Source organism: Gobio gobio (genome assembly GCF_949357685.1).
Source record: "Gobio gobio genome assembly, chromosome: 16".
NCBI classification, from domain to species: domain Eukaryota; kingdom Metazoa; phylum Chordata; class Actinopteri; order Cypriniformes; family Gobionidae; genus Gobio; species Gobio gobio.
In genome coordinates, this window is record NC_137109.1 from 7320913 (window position 1) to 7340362 (window position 19450).

The 19450-nt window shown below is 39.2% G+C and overlaps 1 protein-coding gene across 1 annotated transcript; it reads left to right on the forward strand.

The window, feature by feature from the left end:
• The first annotated feature begins 4105 nt into the window (after nt 1-4105).
• Nucleotides 4106-16808, forward strand: rhogd (ras homolog gene family, member Gd). Its single transcript, XM_079839799.1, has 2 exons — nt 4106-4185; nt 14551-16808. Exon 2 carries the CDS (start codon nt 14576-14578, stop codon nt 15149-15151), a length of 576 nt encoding a protein of 191 aa, XP_079695925.1. The 5' UTR covers nt 4106-4185; nt 14551-14575; the 3' UTR covers nt 15152-16808.
• The last annotated feature ends 2642 nt before the right edge of the window (nt 16809-19450 follow it).

The following is a 19450-nucleotide window of genomic DNA, read 5'->3' on the forward strand; positions in this document are numbered from 1 at the left end:
ATAACGTGTGAACGAACGTCACGTCACAGACGCAGCAGGAGTCAGATTTCATTCATCGCGAGAATGAAGAGCTGAGCGGAGCTGAGGTAAACTTTTGAACAGTTTGTCAAAAAAAATCAATGGTTTCCTTGTGTCGTTCTGATTCCTTAGATACCATTTTTGCCAGTATCAGACAAACCACCTGTCCGCCATTTTGAAATTTGTCATAAATGGCAATATCTTTTAAACAGTTTGACATATTGTCACAAAAATTGGTAGGGATCATCGACAGCTTGTTGAATTTACTTAAAAAAGCAGCGTCAAGTGGTTCCACACAACTATATTGAGTCATTTTTACAAATAACAATTTAGTTAAATGAACAAAAGAAAGTCAAGTAAAGCTGACAAAATTTCTTTAATTAAATACAAATCATTTGAATTTGTCACTGTTACATAATATTTAAATGTGCAGTTTACTTAATAATGTTATGTTAAATTTATAAAACATAATTATGTTAGGTGAACACATTTATCAATTTAATTTACCTTATTAACTACTTGCTCTACAAGTGTAAGTGGAAAACTATTAAATAACAACAAGCACATTTTTAGAAACAAAATGCAAAAATAACTTAATTGAGGGCAGGAAGTCCATCCAATAATTATGTGTAAATGAGTGGCCACAGCCCAAACACAGGCACCACTCTTCTGCATAATGGAAACTCCTCTAAATGTCCAAAATAACTGAATATTAAACACTAACATAAACTAACAACATCTTTCCCTTTACTGAAAAACGTAAAATAACACTTCAATCCCTAAATTTACTCTCCTAATGCAGTCCCTTGCAAAGCATGCTGGGAACTACAGATCCACTGCCCAGTTTGTTTGTTTCACTCAGCAATGTTAAGTTGACCGAACAAACACTAATTAAGTAAAGCTGACAATACTCATTTTTAGTAGAAACAACTCAGTAAATTCAAGTAAATTTAGTTACATGAGTTTTTTAAGTCACGTGAACAAGGATGATTTGAGTGCATCTAACAACAGTGAAAGTGAATTTTTTTGAGTACAGAGAAGTTTATCGGTGTAAATAGCAATTATCGCTAAGAAAATATGCTATTTTCACAAATAGCTGCTGCCTAACTAATATAAGGTGAGGTTTGTGCAATGATTTGTAATTAAATGACACTATAGACTACAATATAGATTGTGCGCTTCCCTTTTGTTGCATGTTGAGTACATGGGAAAACCACTAAACACCACTAAAAATATTTTTAAATGTAAAAAAAAAAAAAAAAACTTTGCAAGTTGCTTTTGATATAATTTTGTTAAACTGAACTTTTTTGGTCAGCCGAACTGTTTTGACATACAATATTTTCTTGAAGTACTCCTAAGACTTTAAGTTAATGTCAATGATTTAACAGCATATTTGCATGTAATAATTTTTTTACTCTAATAAAAAATAAAGCCAAAAATATATTACTTTTGCAATAATAAAATTGTATATAAAATGAATATCTGAACTGCGTGTGTAAATGAACGCAGTGCGTCGCTTTACTCTGAAACACTGTTGTGTTACTCTAGTGTGTTTAATGTACTTGTGGAACATTTGTTTTCATTTGTGATCATTTGAATGGCTGACAGACTAAATAGAAGAAAAAAATGTATTTACAGTGAAATATAAATATAGTGCTCTCATTAATACTTCACAATGATTGGTCAAAGTATTTTGCCTGTGATTGTGTGGCATATTTTTTTCTCTATGAATGCAGTTTTTTGAATAATTTGACTGTCTGTATCGCTCCATTTGTCTGTATATGATACGTCGTTTTTTAACTACTCTTTTACAATCTTGTCGAAACTGTTGTGTAGATTCTGTAGAAGAAACTTCATGGTGACTTGTGTCTCGCTGTGATAGCTGTGCTGATATTCATAACACTGGCACTCTTGTGATGTTGATTAATGAACATAATCTAGAACTCATGAGGGTTTCATTCTCCCATCCATTCAAATGAGCCTCAACTTTCCATGTGACCAATGATGCAGTGTCCCATGAAGTCATGTGATCAGTGTTCTAATGTAGACATTCAAATCAAAATGTATCATCTTTCGCTCACATGAATTACTTTATGGATTTTATGCTGCTCAAAACTGATTAACTACAGTATGTGCTGATACACCGATCAGGCATAACATTATGACCACCTTCCTAATATTGTGTTGGTCCTCCTTTTGCTGCCAAAACAGCCCTGACCCATCGAGGCATGGACTCCACTAGACCACTGAAGGTGTGCTGTGGTATCTGGCACCAAGATGTTAGCAGCAGATCCTTTAAGTCCTGTAAGTTGCGAGGTGGGGCCTCCATGGATCAGACTTGTTTGTTCAGCACATCCCACAGATGCTCGATAGGATTGAGATCTGGGGAATTTGGAGGCCGAGTCAACACCTCAAACTCGTTGTTGTGTTCCTCAAACCATTCCTGAAGCATTTGTGCTTTGTGGCGGCACATTATCTGCTGAAAGAGCCACAGCCACCAGAGAATACCGTTTCCATGAAAGGCTACATGGTCTGCAACAATGCTTAGGTAGGTGGGACGTGTCAAAGTAACATCCACATGATGGCAGAACCCAAGGTTTCCCACCTTCCATTGCTCCGTGGTCCGTGTAATGTCATAAACATTGTAGAAAAGCCATCATGCCAAGGCAATACACCAGGAAGACGACCTGGGGCACATGTTCTTAAAGGTGATGTGGAGAAGAAGCTGCCTCACCCTAAAGGCCTGGAGGAGCCACACGGAGAGAGACACTCCTCATCTTTCCCTGTAGAGTAGGCCTAGATGTAGAGTATGACAGTATGGCTGATGGGTCTAGTCCTGTGATCTGAGTCCCAGGCTCTTCTAGCTGGTTCAGATTGACCTTTGCTCTGACCCCCAGACACTAGCTGTCTCTAAGGGTCCTGTGTTCTAGTCTAACTGGTTCTATCTGTCATTTGAATGTTAATTAAAACATTTTGAATTATATTATGTTGTATTTGATTTTGTTCAGAGTTACTTTCAAGTGTTTAGAAAGAAAAAAGAGTACTTATTGCCCAATCCCCATGAAAAAACTGGAAAGTGTGGTGGTCAAGCGAGCTGTCAGGATTCTGACTGTTTCAACATGTGTTGTTATGGTAGCTTAAGAGTGGAACAATTAAGTGGTTCACTTTACCCCTTGATTTCTCTGGTCTGTCTCAGTTTACCCCTAAGCTGGGGTAAAGTGAGACACAAGACGACTTTTTAAAAAACAATCATATTTTCACTGATCTTCGTCCTGAATACATTCTGATAATTTCCATTTCTAGGAAACATCCTGAATTAATGGGACATATGTCAATTTCACTGATATATCATTTTAGCTCGCTTAGAGGGGAGCAAATGTAAAAAATGTCTCACTTTACCCCACTCTCCCCTAACCATGTTTTTGTGGCTAATTTATTACCATTTATATAACCACAGTTTTACCACAGATACCATAGTTAAACTATGGTTAGAGTAGTGAAACCATGGTTAATTTTCGTAAGGATACGCTCGCCCATTTGTCCTGCTTCTAACACACACACAAAACTTTTAGGACTAAATGTTCACCTGCTGCCTAATATATCCCACCCACAGCTGCCATGATGAAGAGATAATCGGTGTTATTCACTTCACCATAATGTTACGCCTGAACAGTGTATTTCAAACACTGGCACTCTTGCTTTTGTGATATTGCTTAATTTAGATGTTATACATGCACTATTATTTAGATCACAGGTTTTAAACAGTGGATTGTTTCGTCTAAAACTAGTTTTGTGATAAAATGAAAACATAATATTATGAACTTAAGCTAAGGATAGGATAGGACACAGTTCAGTTAAATTAAAATACACAACTATTAAACTATTAAATTAAACTTTTTAAATGCCAGAGGTCCTTGTGCTGGAAAAGGTGGAAGACTCCATAATATTGACTTAACACAAATATTTGATCTAGTAAGTTTCAAGTGCACAAATTAAATCTGAGCTAGGCTACTCACATTTTTCATAACAAGGGTTCAGGACGATAGTGTGTGTCGAGGACTTTTATTATGACAGCGCGTTCACTGCAGCTTTGGTAAGATCCCAGTGTGTGCGAGTTCACGCGCTTTTGGACGCTAGTCGGAGAGGCGCGCGAGGATTTCTGAGGCGGTGAGAACTTCTTTAAAGTCATTTTATAAGTTTTATTATCGTGTTAGGGCTTACACGAAGACTCTGGTTTGTTCTGGGGTTTAGTTGCTGTGTAAAACATATTTTTTGAATGTGAGAAAAATACAGGAAATACTTGTTGTCATTGGGCGCGCGCAGGAACTCCCATGTCAAATCTGATAATGAAGTTCATACGCGTCAAAACGACAACAACATACTTTATTATTATTAATTATTATTGACAAGTGCTTTCGTGGCGTGATTGTTTTTACATATATTGTCAAAGCATCCTTACACTACAGCAGTAACTTAAAACACAAATAAAATAATAATAAAAATGAATATACTCGTAATAATGATAAAACCAGTAATGTACAAACTTAACTAATCATCATTATAAATAATAATTTAACATCGGGATAGTTGTGCTTGATCGTCGTGTGAAGTGTGGATGGGTGTTGAGACAGTCACTGCTAATAGCTAAGCAATGTCACAGTCTGTAGAAAGTGTTTTCAATTTGTGTTCACTTCTCCAGTATTAACATATTGTTAACAACATGTGCTGGTGTGTTAGTTAAACAAACTTGAATATGAGTTGGAGACTTTTTAACGGACTTATTAACTTTTCGATGGCTAATGTAACGGTTAGCATTAGCCGCTTCCGCAATAACAGTCTGTCAGTGCTGGAGAGATGAAGCCACTTGACTTTACTAAACTAAGAGTTTGATTCAGTTAATAAAGTTAGCAGGTTTAGTAATCCGAAAAATTATTTGGCTCTTGCCAAACATCCTGAATGTGATTTCTATTGGATTCATAATTTGGAATCAGTCCTAAAGATGTATTTTGATTCAATCAATGCTTTGGGATCAGTTTCAAATCATGGTACCAATGTTTTGACCGAGTTTAACAAGGTCTGTTTGATTTTCTTAATTTAAAATCCTTTTTTTTTAAAAAATCAATTCTTTATGATAAAGCAGGAATACATGCACAGAAGTCTGAACTGAAACTGAAACTGAATCACAGCTCTTAGAAAATTTCTCCTCTTGCTTCTGCCAGGCAATGCCACAGTTACCTCGTACTGTAAAATCATAAGAGATTAATATGCCTATTAATAATCCTTGTGGTGTGGTTTAGTACAACGCACTAAGGATTGATGAGCTGCTGGGATCATGAATATTAATCATTCAAATATATAAATACATAACACAGTACACACACGCATATATTATGTAAACTTAAGATATTGTTGGTCATTCAGTGTTTCTGTAAAAAATATAGATAATAGTAATTATTAATAAGATAATAATACTACTTATAACAAAACAAAGCACTAAGGATTGATGAGCTTCTGCGTTTATGATTATTAATCAGGTTGTCTGCGTTCGCTCAAACTGATTTGCTGAAATCAAAACAGGGATGGTAATAGATGAGCGCCAGCCAATGAGATTGTCGTTTGCGCATTAGCTCCGCCCACTACTGTAGAAACCGCACATCTTCTGCTTGTTCTTAAACGCTGAATAATTCCAAATGAACGCAGTTATTTTGACAGGAAAACACAACAAAGAATATGGTTTACATGTAGCGTGTGTGTGTGTGTGTGTGTGTGTGTGTGTGTGTGTGTGTGTGTGTGTGTGTGTGTGTGTGTGTGTGTGTGTGTGTGTGAGAAACACAGCGCTCAGCAAAGCGACGGCGAGTCTTGCGCCTTCACCCTAGTGCTGGGCGGTATGACCGAAAATTTATATCACAGTATTTTTCTACATTATATCGGTTTTGCGGTATATGACGGTATTTTTTTCCCCTATTCATGACCGCGTGTTAACCACATTTTCTACTGACTGAGAGAGGAAATACTGCAGGAGATTGACCAGAATGCCCTGTTTTACTGTCATGACGAGTGAATATTGTAGAAAAACTCCACACTAGAGTTAATACAGGTTTACAAAGCCCCACAAAATGATGCACAACAACCAATAAAACACAGACCTGCAACACGCTCATTACAGACACATGAATATTAAAATATGACCACGGAGGGAGAGAAAAAAACAGAGTTGAGGGCATTTTAAAAACCTAACCCTATATAACAACAAACTGCCAAAACGAGGGAGAAACATGGAAGAATATTTAAAAGGTCTAAGGATATGTTTAATGCATTTAAGAGAGATGACACACGTCAGTTTAACACAGAAAGAATAAAACAGTTACATTTGCTCATTCCTCTTTGAATTGTTAGTCTATTTATTAACTTGGATCGTCTTCCGTGTAGCAGAATAACCCATCGTGTACAGTTCAGTGTCCTTTGCATAACGTTACATTTCATTTGAAGAAGACGTGATGAAATAAGTGCATACACGCTGTTGGTTTATGTTTAGAGCACTAGAGTATATGAAATAGGTCCGGTCTATATATGTGCTATGTGATCCATGTGGTGAGCTTTGTTAATCTCATCACGAAACCGCTCTCTCTCTCTTTCTCTCTCTCGCGCCGCGTTTAGTTCGAATTCTCCGCTGTAATCAAGGACTGAATCCGAAATCGCCCCCTATAACCTCAAATAGGGCATTATTTGAGGGGACAGCCATCTGTCTGTAGTGGTGTCCAAACCATAGTGGACATTATTGAGTGCACTCATTCAATCCGCGATAATGAGTGTACAGCCGATGTACACACAACGGCTTTCCGAATTCACTCACTCGGTTTCATTCACTCGTTCAAGTGAACTATACTAGTGGATAACGTAGGGAATAATAGTGAACGAAGCTTTAGGCAGGGCTCGACATTAACGCTTGTCCGGGACAAGTGGATTTTTTGAAGGGGCAAGTGAAAAACAATTTTACTTGCCCGACGGACAAGTATCCTGGTTAAAACGTCAAAACAAAAAATAACTAGGGAATCACCAAAGTGCAATAATGATTCTGCATTCAGTGTAAGTGGCGATTGATAGAGGATAATATAAAACGAACTGACGTTAACAAGGTTGAGCTGTTGAGGCTCGCGCAGCCTCGAGGAGAAAATCAAAAACAAATGAGCGCCGCTCATACACAGAAACTCAGTTAACATACAGTTAAAATTGTGTTGTTTTTATATTTATAACATATGATACAGTTAAGCAACATTACACTAACAAGAGTGTTGTTTTCCTGAATACCATCACGACTGAAAATGACACTGATTTCATACGCCAGTTCCATAAACAATTTAACATTGAGTCACTTACATTTTAGATGCAATATGGACTGTTTTTGTGCTATTTCAGCAGCGAAAATAGTTCCAACAAATATCACCGCAGAACCGTAACGCATCTCACAGCAACAGCGTGTTAGTGAATGATTCAGCGTTTTAATGAATCGGTTGAATCAAAGATTCAATGACCTATTCGTAAACGACCGCCAAATTCTTGAATGAATCAGCCGTTTCACTGAATCGACTCAATGACTCGCTCATTCAGACGGTCACATGCTGCCACCTACTGGCGGTTTAGTTTCATCTTTCCAACATTTCTTATTTGTATATTCAAAAATATTTAAAATAATCTCATAACATTATTTAATGCAGTTGTATTTTTTCAGTGTAAATGATTTAATTTGATTGGTAACAGCCTATAGTGTCTTATTCTAATTTAATTTATTGATCAAATTTAAGAATATAAAAGGAAAGCTGAAGCATATCCTATATTTAATAAGATTATGGAAAAATGCCCTTTATAAAAAGGTACAAATATGACAAATATGCATATTTAAATGTGTCAAAGCTGATTAAACACTGGTGAGAATATTGCTTCTGTATAGATTATATTTACAAAAAAAATCCGGACAAGCAAATGTTTTACTCGGACAAGTGAATGACAGATTTACTTGGACAAGCGTGTGAACAGGCTTAATGTCGAGCCCTGATTTAGGGGGCGATTTGGGACTTACCATAGGCTGTGATGCGATCTCACTACAGTGCAACAGTGAAGCGGGACCCCTCTCGAACAATGACGCGCTGCGCTGCGCTCCGAACGCTGGTTAAGCGACACATACCGGTATTGCGGTATCAAAATTCATATCATAACAAAAATAAATACCAGTTGTCGGTACGAACCGCCAGCACTACTTCACACTAGAGTTTACGGTCAGGTACACTCGCATCCATTGAGCTGAAATAGTACAGATCGCTCGTAGTGTTAGATCGATATATCGGGCCGATATTTGCGATTTTTACGTGTTGTAAAACGCTGCTGCGTTCGCCGATATTTTTTTCCCTGTATTATTTACAGACAGGCGTCCACAGGGCAGCTCTCACCGTCTTCAAACTGTCTCGCTCTCCCTCGCGCATATTAATCAAAATCTATTGAGAATTGACACGATGGTAAAAGGTCGAAAGACTGAAGTTTCACGTGGAGCATTGGGAGATTTTTTCAATGTCTTCCAATTGCTGGGTTAGTCCATATTCAACCCAACTTGGGTTATTTTTAACCCAGCATTTTTTAGAGTGTAACCATTAAATGACTAGGTTGTAAATAGTTAAAATTAAGTATAGTACAGTCAGTGTGCACTTTATTATGCTGCTTGCTTGTTGATACTGTGTGCAATAGTGTAATTATTTTATTTATGCTTAAATATTTATTTTCAGAATTTATTTTCACCACTGAACTCTTTTTTTTCTTGTTCTACCTCACCTGTTTTTACTATTTGTTAAATATTGTTTTTTTTTTAGTTCAATAAATGTTCCTTTTTTAAATTGTAAATTTTAAATTGTTATCATCCTGATCATTGTGTCATTTTTATGATGTAAATTGAGGGAGCAAAAGCAGTATCGGCTCCAAATATCGGCTCAAGAAAATCGGCAGCCCGCATCGCTCATCGGCTAAGGCTGATGGAAAAAAATCGGTATTGGCACTAAAAAAAAAATCCATATCGGTCGATCTTTCACTTAAAGCATAACCGACTGTGTTTACATGAATACTCGTTAAGACATAACTGTGTGTGTATTTGACAGTTTGAGTGTGTGACAAGACACGAAACAGAACTGAAGGGATCACAGGCTTTCAGAGAAGCGGCTTGTGCGCACGTTTCGGTGTGTGTGTGTGAGACAGCGCGAGACTGCAAGGAGTTGTTTTTCGCACGTTATTGTGTTTAATAACTCTTTTTAACATCAAGCAAGTCACATAAGTAGCAGTCGTGTGCCCAGTCTATTCTCTGCCTTATGCGTCGACCTAAAACATACACTTTTCACAATGTTGAAGTAGCCTATTAAAGTCATTCAGATATTGCGTGCCGTTGCGATATGAACATTTGCGATATTTCGATATATTGCGCAGCCCTAAAATATATCTTTGCTAAACTCATACTTAGCCTCTATATCTAAGCATTTATTAGCCAATGGCTAATGATAGACAATATTTAGTCGCCCAGAGTGATGATTTAGTTGCATATGCGACTCATGCGAGTGATTTACTCTTTCCCGTTAGATGTGTTTTTTGAATTTGAATGCAATAGATCTCACAGCGAAGTTATTAATTCTGATGAATTCATGCGCTTTCTCACTGGATTGCCCAGCGCTGTGTAGTACTAGTAATGGTGTCGGGTGATCAAGATTGGCCTGCGAGTAAACTTGTGTATTATTGCTCTGGGCTGATAAACGGTCCACACTGTGCAGCTCAAGCAAGTAGTGCAGTTTTGTTCCACTTTCGTTTCGTTTGAGTTTTTGCTCCGCTTAAAATAACACAAAAACACACTATGAAGCGCTAGCATGCCATACCAACAGGTGGCAATATAACCCTGACCGTAAAAACTAACTAAATTTAGTCGCACCAGCAGGAACAAAAAGGTTTCAGTAACAATAACTTCAGGGCTTGACGCTTACTTTTTTCCCAATGAGCACTGGCGCATTTAGAAACTTTATGGGCGCAACTAACTATTTCTGCATTTGTATAAAACACACTGTAACTAGTACCAGAAATACTAGTGTTATTTTAGGATCACTGAGATAATATATAGTTTTTGTAAATATTTTGAATTCAATGTAATTCTGCTTTCATTTTCATTTTAGTTAAAAGTTTTAATAATTCTGTTGTTTTGTCCATTTTTTTACTTTAGCTTTTGTTATTTTTTAAAATGTCTGTGTAGTTTTTATTAACTTTTATTTCAGTTTTAGTTTGGTACTTTAGGTTAATTTCAACTAAATGGAAATAAGAAGTTACCTATTTTTGTGTTTAGTTAACGTTTATTTATATCAAGTAAAGAGATTTTTAAAAATGTTTTTAGTTTTTAACTATAATAACACTGATACTAAAATCTTTATATTTAATAATATGCGTCAAATAATATTCTTAGTCTTTCCGTCCTGTGACGGGGCATCCCAGACACAAGCTACAATAGTTAACTTTAAATTAAATGGAAATTATAATAAAATTACATATAGTTTGTGTAACCAAATAATAACCGGGGTGTAAATTGGACACACTGCGTGACTTTTATTTAATAAACAGGGACTCTTATTTTGAAATGTCTGTTATTATTGCAGGATACTCATTCAAATTCAGATGAGGGGGATAAAATGTGCATTCTTACAACTGTTTATAACATATTTCAATATAACACGTACAGTAAACATCAGCATTAGTTCATAAGCATTATGATGGCATAAATGTGCGCTATTCATTGATCGCACGAGCCTGTTGAAATGTGAAGCGCTCACATTTATATAATAAAACCATAGCCTTTTGAAGTTTAATAATCACACTTCGCCCTATCACGGTTTGTTTTTCCATCCTTAAAATGATCATTAACCTAGGGGTGTAACAATACACTAGTGTCACGATTCGATACTATCACGATACTAAACTCACGATACGTTATTTATCGCGATATTTTAAGCCAAAATAAAGATGTGTTTTTATTACTGAAATAATATTATTGTTATTATATTATTATCAGGACACGCATATATTCCCCCATTGCATTATTAAACATAATATTCAACATTATATATAGCTGTTTCATGTAGTAATGTCACTGAAACTCCATACATTTTTTTATTTTTTTTATTTGACGCGTGAGTACTATTTCCAAAATGATTATACTCAAACTGTAATGGTTAGTTCTACATTTATTCCCTCTCGCGTTGTTTTCACGTGTCACAAAAATCGTATAGGTCTGAAGCGACATGAGGATGAGTACATGATGACAGAATTAAAATTGAGTGAATTATACCTTATAAATACAGTGAACTGAGCCTTGGATAAAACAACTCTATATTGCGAATCATATTGTTTATATTCAACGATAATATCGCCGTATTTTTATATCGCGATATCTCAATATACAATGTATCGTTACATCCCTAATTTAAGTTATTGAAGACTTTTTATAATCTTACTTTTAAGAAAACTGGATTTTTTTTTATTCGCACACGTGCTCCAAAATACATTTTGCAGTTCGCACACATCTATTTTTGAAATGCGAGTGAAATGGTGGCACTATCGAGTCCTGAACTATAGTAACTATTAGGGCTGTGAGACATAAAAATGCGATATCCTTGTGAAATAATGCGATATTCGATATTGTTTTAAGTGTGTAAAATCTATTTAAATTATATAAAAACAGAATATCATTTGTGTGTTGTTTCACATTCTTACTGGGAAAAGAAAGCATTGACAGTTTGAGTGTGTAACAAGACAGGAAAAAAGAACGGCTTGTGCGCAGGTTTCGGTGTGTGTGTCAGACAGCGCGAGACTGCAAGGAGTTGTTTTTCGCAAGTTATTGTGTTTAATAACTCTTTTTAACATCAAGCAAGTCACATAAGTAACAGTCGTGTGCCCAGTCTATCTCTGCCTTATGCGTCGACCTAAAACGTACACTTTTCACACAGTTGAAGTAGCCTATTAAAGTCATTCAGATATTGCGTGCCGTTGCGATACGCATATCACGATATGAACATTTGCGATATTTCGATATATTGTGCAGCCCTAGAAACTATTTGTTACACACTCAAACAGTCAAAATCAAATACACACAGTTGTCAAAATGGCTGTCTTGATGAGTATTCATGTAAACAAAAAGTCGCTTATGCTTTAAGTGAAAGATATCAGTCGGGAAAAGAAATGGATTTTACACACTTAAAGCAATATCGTATCGCATATCAAATATCGCATTATTTAACAAGGATATCGCATTTTTCTTTAATATCGCACAGCCCTAGTTGAAGTAGCCTATTAAAGTCATTCAGATATTGCGTGCCGTTGCGATACGCATATCACGATATGAACATTTGCGATATTTGAATATATTGTGCAGCCCTAGAAACTATTTGTTACACACTCAAACTGTCAAAATCAATTACACACAGTTGTGTCAAAATGGCTGTCTTGATGAGTATTCATGTAAACAAAAAGTCGCTTATGCTTTAAGTGAAAGATATCAGTCGGGAAAAGAAATGGATTTTACACACTTAAAGCAATATCGTATCGCATATCGCATTATTTAACAAGGATATCGCATTTTTCTTCAATATCGCACAGCCCTAGTTGAAGTAGCCTATTAAAGTCATTCAGATATTGCGTGCCGTTGCGATACGCATATCATGATATGAACATTTGCGATATTTCGATATATTGTGCAGCCCTAGAAACTTTGTTACACACTCAAACTGTCAAAATCAAATACACACAGTTGTGTCAAAATCAAATACACACAGTTGTGTCAAAATGGCTGTCTTGATGAGTATTCATGTAAACAAAAAGTCGGTTATGCTTTAAGTGAAAGATATCAGTCGGGGAAAGAAATGGATTTTACACACTTAAAGCAATATCGTATCGCATATCAAATATCGCATTATTTAACAAGGATATCGCATTTTTCTTTAATATCGCACAGCCCTAGTTGAAGTAGCCTATTAAAGTCATTCAGATATTGCGTGCCGTTGCGATACGCATATCACGATATGAACATTTGCGATATTTGAATATATTGTGCAGCCCTAGAAACTATTTGTTACACACTCAAACTGTCAAAATCAATTACACACAGTTGTGTCAAAATGGCTGTCTTGATGAGTATTCATGTAAACAAAAAGTCGCTTATGCTTTAAGTGAAAGATATCAGTCGGGAAAAGAAATGGATTTTACACACTTAAAGCAATATCGTATCGCATATCGCATTATTTAACAAGGATATCGCATTTTTCTTCAATATCGCACAGCCCTAGTTGAAGTAGCCTATTAAAGTCATTCAGATATTGCGTGCCGTTGCGATACGCATATCACGATATGAACATTTGCGATATTTCGATATATTGTGCAGCCCTAGAAACTTTGTTACACACTCAAACTGTCAAAATCAAATACACACAGTTGTGTCAAAATCAAATACACACAGTTGTGTCAAAATGGCTGTCTTGATGAGTATTCATGTAAACAAAAAGTCGGTTATGCTTTAAGTGAAAGATATCAGTCGGGGAAAGAAATAGATTTTACACACTTAAAGCAATATCGTATCGCATATCGCATTATTTAACAAGGATATCGCATTTTTCTTCAATATCGCACAGCCCTAGTTGAAGTAGCCTATTAAAAGTCATTCAGATATTGCGTGCCGTTGCGATACGCATATCACGATATGAACATTTGCGATATTTCGATATATTGTGCAGCCCTAGAAACTATTTGTTACACACTCAAACTGTCAAAATCAAATACACACAGTTGTGTCAAAATGGCTGTCTTGATGAGTATTCATGTAAACAAAAAGTCGCTTATGCTTTAAGTGAAAGATATCAGTCGGGAAAAGAAATCGATTTTACACACTTAAAGCAATATCGTATCGCATATCGCATTATTTAACAAGGATATCGCATTTTTCTTCAATATCGCACAGCCCTAGTTGAAGTAGCCTATTAAAAGTCATTCAGATATTGCGTGCCGTTGCGATACGCATATCATGATATGAACATTTGCGATATTTCGATATATATTGTGCAGCCCTAGAAACTATTTGTTACACACTCGAACTGTCAAAATCAAAATGGCTGTCTTAATGAGTATTCATGTAAACAAAAAGTCGCTTATGCTTTAAGTGAAAGATATCAGTCGGGAAAAGAAATAGATTTTACACACTTAAAGCAATATCGTATCGCATATCGCATTATTTAACAAGGATATTGCATTTTTCTTCAATATCGCACAGCCCTAGTTGAAGTAGCATATTAAAATCATTCAGATATTGCGTGCCGTTGCGATACGCATATCGCGATATGAACATTTCCGATATTTCGATATATTATGCAGCCCTAGAAAATATTTTGCTAGAGTGGTTTTCACATGTAGTTCAGTGCATGCTATGGCTTTTGTTCTGCTCCTCTGTCCTAAAGCTCCTCCTCGTCTCGCCCGCAGGTGCCGCTGCCCGTGTGGACGCAGAATGCAGACCATTAAGTGTGTTGTGGTGGGCGACGGGGCGGTGGGCAAGACGTGCCTCCTCATTTCTTACACCACAAATGCCTTCCCCGAGGAGTACATCCCCACAGTGTTCGACAACTACAGCGCTCAGATGAGCGTGGACGGCCGCACGGTCAGCCTCAACCTCTGGGACACGGCGGGGCAGGAGGAGTACGACCGCCTGCGCACCCTCTCCTACCCACAAACCAACGTCTTCATCATTTGCTTCTCCATCGGAAGCCCTTCATCGTTCGCCAACGTCCGCCACAAGTGGCACCCGGAGGTGTCTCACCACTGTCCCAGCGTGCCCATCCTCCTGGTGGGCACCAAGAGGGATCTGCGCACGGATTCGGAAACGGTCAAGAAGCTGAAGGAGCAAGGGCTCGCGCCCACCACCGCGCAGCAGGGCGGAGGTCTGGCCAAGCAGATTGGGGCCGTGAAGTACATGGAGTGCTCTGCGCTCCTCCAGGAGGGCGTGCGGGAGGTGTTCGTGGAGGCCGTCCGCGCGGTGCTCTACCCCGTCACCAAAAAGAATACCAAGAAGTGCGTACTCTTATAGTCTCTTATGAGGATATGAACTCATAAGCAAGCTGTGCAGGGGTCGCGATCCTGGTGTTTGTATCCATCTCTTCTCTCGCTCTTTAAGGACTTCCTTTTGAATTTGCTGACATGGTCACATCTCATTCCTTCTGTCTGTCGCGGTTGCTTGCCTATTGCTCTGATGATTAATAACGGTTTATTGCCACTCGATGAAAGATTGACGTCAGGAGTGTGTGTAGAGCGGGATCGCCGCTTTACTTGACCTGCGTGCAATACAACGAGGTCGACACATCAGACTTTACGCCAAATCTTTGACGTGCCTTGGAAGTAATTATTATTTTTAGTTTTATCCGTACCTGCTCAGTCATCAAACAAGCAATATTTGGACAGGTTGGGAAGAACAAGGATTTGTGCTGAATTAGGATGACTATTTTTATTAGATATTTAGGCACTTAAAAGCCCGGATTATTTTTTTTTAAGATGGTACAACAAATGCAGTTATATTTTGCGAATCTTAGCGGTCCAAAACTTCTTTTACTTGTGATTTTGTTAGTTTTTTTGGGGGGGAGGGGGTTAAATATGACCCTGAAATGTCTCAGTGGTGTTTTTGAGATTAACTCATAATCCTGAGATGTGTGCCTTATGTGCTTGTTTTAAAGGGCTTGATCCCGCTGCTAAACGAGTGTTATATACGTGCTGTTGTCAGGATGGCAGCCCAGTCAGGTCCCTCTGCGTGCCTTATTCACGATTAAAGCCTCGAGCCGGTAGTTTCCAGCCTGTCGCTCGCTTTCAGTCTTACGCCTCATTCCTCAGACCCGCTGCACGGCTCGCTCTCGCTGCGCTGTGTGACAGAAACAGTGTTTTGTCTTTTCAAGCCCAAAGACTGAGCAGCAGGCATGCGTGAGCCGCCCGGGTCCGGAGTTCAGACCCTGCGCTAAGACGAGGGCCACAAAGAAGCACTCAAAACTGTACCACGTATACGTATGATTGATTATTAATGTTCGTTCGGGTTCAGGTGTTTTATTGTTATGATCAACCAAGCCAAATGTTGTCTGTCATGTTACCTAACTGTATTTCAATATCATCTCGCACAAGACTCAGTGTTAGTGTCTGCTCAACACAGGCATTATGGGATGTTTTATAACTGGAAGCCGTGGTTAAGCATTTTGCAAAACTGACATTGAATGACAACTCCGACAGCCAAATGGTTTTTTAAATTGCCTTGCGTTTTTACAACCTAGCTTTTTCCTTCTTGTCTGCCAAAGAGTGCCTTTGGATACAGAGATTTCTGGTGGAATAACTGGACTGAGTCGCGGATGTTCGTTAAACCCAGGAGAGCGTCTCATCTAATCATTCCTCGTGTTGATTTGAATCGAGTGCTGCCGAACTCGATGCACTCACCCCTGTGTTGTTGTAAGGGAAGTGCGACCCTTGAGATCACTATTAGGTGTGCCGGCGTGCAGTGGCGAATGACGAGTGAACCGCTTTCGGTTTCATCCTCTCGGTCGGGAGCTTCACGCTGCACACTTTTGTCTGTGTGTCTATGGTATGTGGTACTACATTTATACACTGGGAACTCGATTTTGTCAAAATTGCATTTTTGTAACCAAAATTAATTTGTGTAAATGAACTAACCGTGAAATTATTTTAAATTATGCTAAATAAATTTTTACGTACAATTGACTTGCCTTTTTCTTTGACTTGAGTGGTGTGATCCAGGTGTGCTACGTAGTGTCCTTGACGTCACCCACAGGATTCTGAAGCGTAAAGTAGGGTCGAGCTGGCCGTCGCCATCTTGTCAGCGCGTCACTCCCGGATAACAGAAAATGGGCAAAGAGGCGGGACGTGGGCGGAGCTGAGGTGACGTGATGAACTAGCAGACAAACAGCAATCCACCTGTCACTCAAAGTGGCCACGCCCTTAATTATGCAGAACTTTAATGCTTTATATAATGTAAACGAATGAGTTATAAAATAATTCACCCCCCTCACAGTCGCCATGAAGGGCAAAATTAGCCGTATAGACCAAAACCACATTTTGTCCCATACTGTAAACATGTGTTCTTCTGCTGTAAAGTTAGGCATTTTTAGCCTGGTCCTACCAGACTCTCGTACATTTCATTTGTACAGAGAGTCTGGCCCATAGATATACATAATAAAGGCTAGATGTCTCGTCCACGCTGCTGGCCAATGGAGGTTGACGTCGGCACCTGGCGGCCATCTTGTCACAGTCAACTCGCTCACTCATAACATTGTGTTTTAATGGTGCATGTACTTTTTAAATAACCATATCTTGCTTAATTTTCTACCGATTTTCAAACTGTTTGGTTTGTTATAAACGTCAGAGATGTAGTTATGACACTGCATACTTATGTATAATTATTCATAATTTGTTCAAGCATCAAGTATTATAGCCACGTTAATAACGTTTGTAAGAAACCAGACCATTTGTAAATCCGTCAAGATTTCAGCGAGATGAGAGTATTTGTGTTCAGATCACTCGCCTTACATCAGGCACCACAGAGCCCGCCAGAAAGCTTGCCTGTGACAAAATGGCTGCCGGTGATGACGTTAGAGACTCCGCCGTAAGACATCTAGCCTTTATTATGTCTATTTATGGTCTGGCCGCTCTCCATTGACAAGCGTTACCTTCCTTGAAGGCAGGAACTCTGTTGAAGTTTAAAACTATTGGATCTGCCATAACCAATCGCTAACGTTTGGTCGTGACGTTGGTCATCTCAAACTAGCTCACGACATCAACGTCGGCGTTATCAGCCACTCCTTCTGTTCGCTGATTGGACTGGTTAAAATTTGGCCAGGGAATACACCGCAATCACAGACGGAGTACTGAAGGAAAATTAAAATTGAGCGGAAGTACATCGGAGGGCGGAGCCAGGCTAGGGCATTTTAACATGAGCTCAATGAGATTCTGCTCCTTCTGGAGTCTGTCTCTAGTGGCCAGTCCATGAACTGCAGTTTAAGTCACTTCAGTATTGGCTTCAAGCAGACCAATTCGTATGCCATTTTGGCGTGCTATCAAGACGCAAAATCGCTTTTTAGCGTGTTTATCAACGCCGTTTCATTCTATCCCCCTACACTGCCCCTGCCCCTAAACCTACCCATCACACACACACACACACACACACACACACTGCCCCTACCCCTAAAACCTACCCATCACACACACACACTGCCCCTACCCCTAAAACCTACCCATCACACACACACACTGCCCCTACCCCTAAAACCTACCCATCACACACACACACACTGCCCCTACCCCTAAAACCTACCCATCACACACACACACTGCCCCTACCCCTAAAACCTACCCATCACACACACACACTGCCCCTACCCCTAAAACCTACCCATCACACACACACACACTGCCCCTACCCCTAAAACCTACCCATCACACACACACTGCCCCTACCCCTAAACCTACCCATCACACACACACACACACACTGCCCCTACCCCTAAAACCTACCCATCACACACACACACACACACTGCCCCTACCCCTAAAACCTACCCATCACACACACACACACACACACTACCCCTAAACCTACCCATCACACACACACACACACACACACACACACACACACACACACACACACACACACACACACACACACACTACCCCTAAAACCTACCCATCACACACACACACTGCCCCTACCCCTAAAACCTACCCATCACACACACACACACACACACACACACACACACACACACACACACACACACACACACACACACACACACACACACACACACACACACACACACACACACACACACACACACACACTACCCCTAAACCTACCCATCACACACACACACACTCACACATTACCCCTAAACCTACCCATCACACACACACACACACACACACACTACCCCTAAACCTACCCATCCATCACACACACACACACACACACACACACACACACACACACACACACTGCCCCTACCCCTAAAACCTACCCAACACACACACACACACACACACACACACACTGCCCCTAAACCTACCCATCACACACACACACACACACACACACACACACACTGCCCCTAAACCTACCCATCACACACACACACACACACACACACACACACACACACACTGCCCCTAAACCTACCCATCACACACACACACACACACACACATTACCCCTAAACCTACCCATCACACACACACACACACACACACACACACACTACCCCTAAACCTACCCATCCATCACACACACACACACACACACACACACACACACTGCCCCTACCCCTAAAACCTACCCAAC

Excerpts from the sequence above, each read along its gene's own strand:
- rhogd (XM_079839799.1), top strand. The coding sequence starts at position 14,576 with ATGCAGACCATTAAGTGTGTTGTGGTGGGCGACGGGGCGGTGGGCAAG.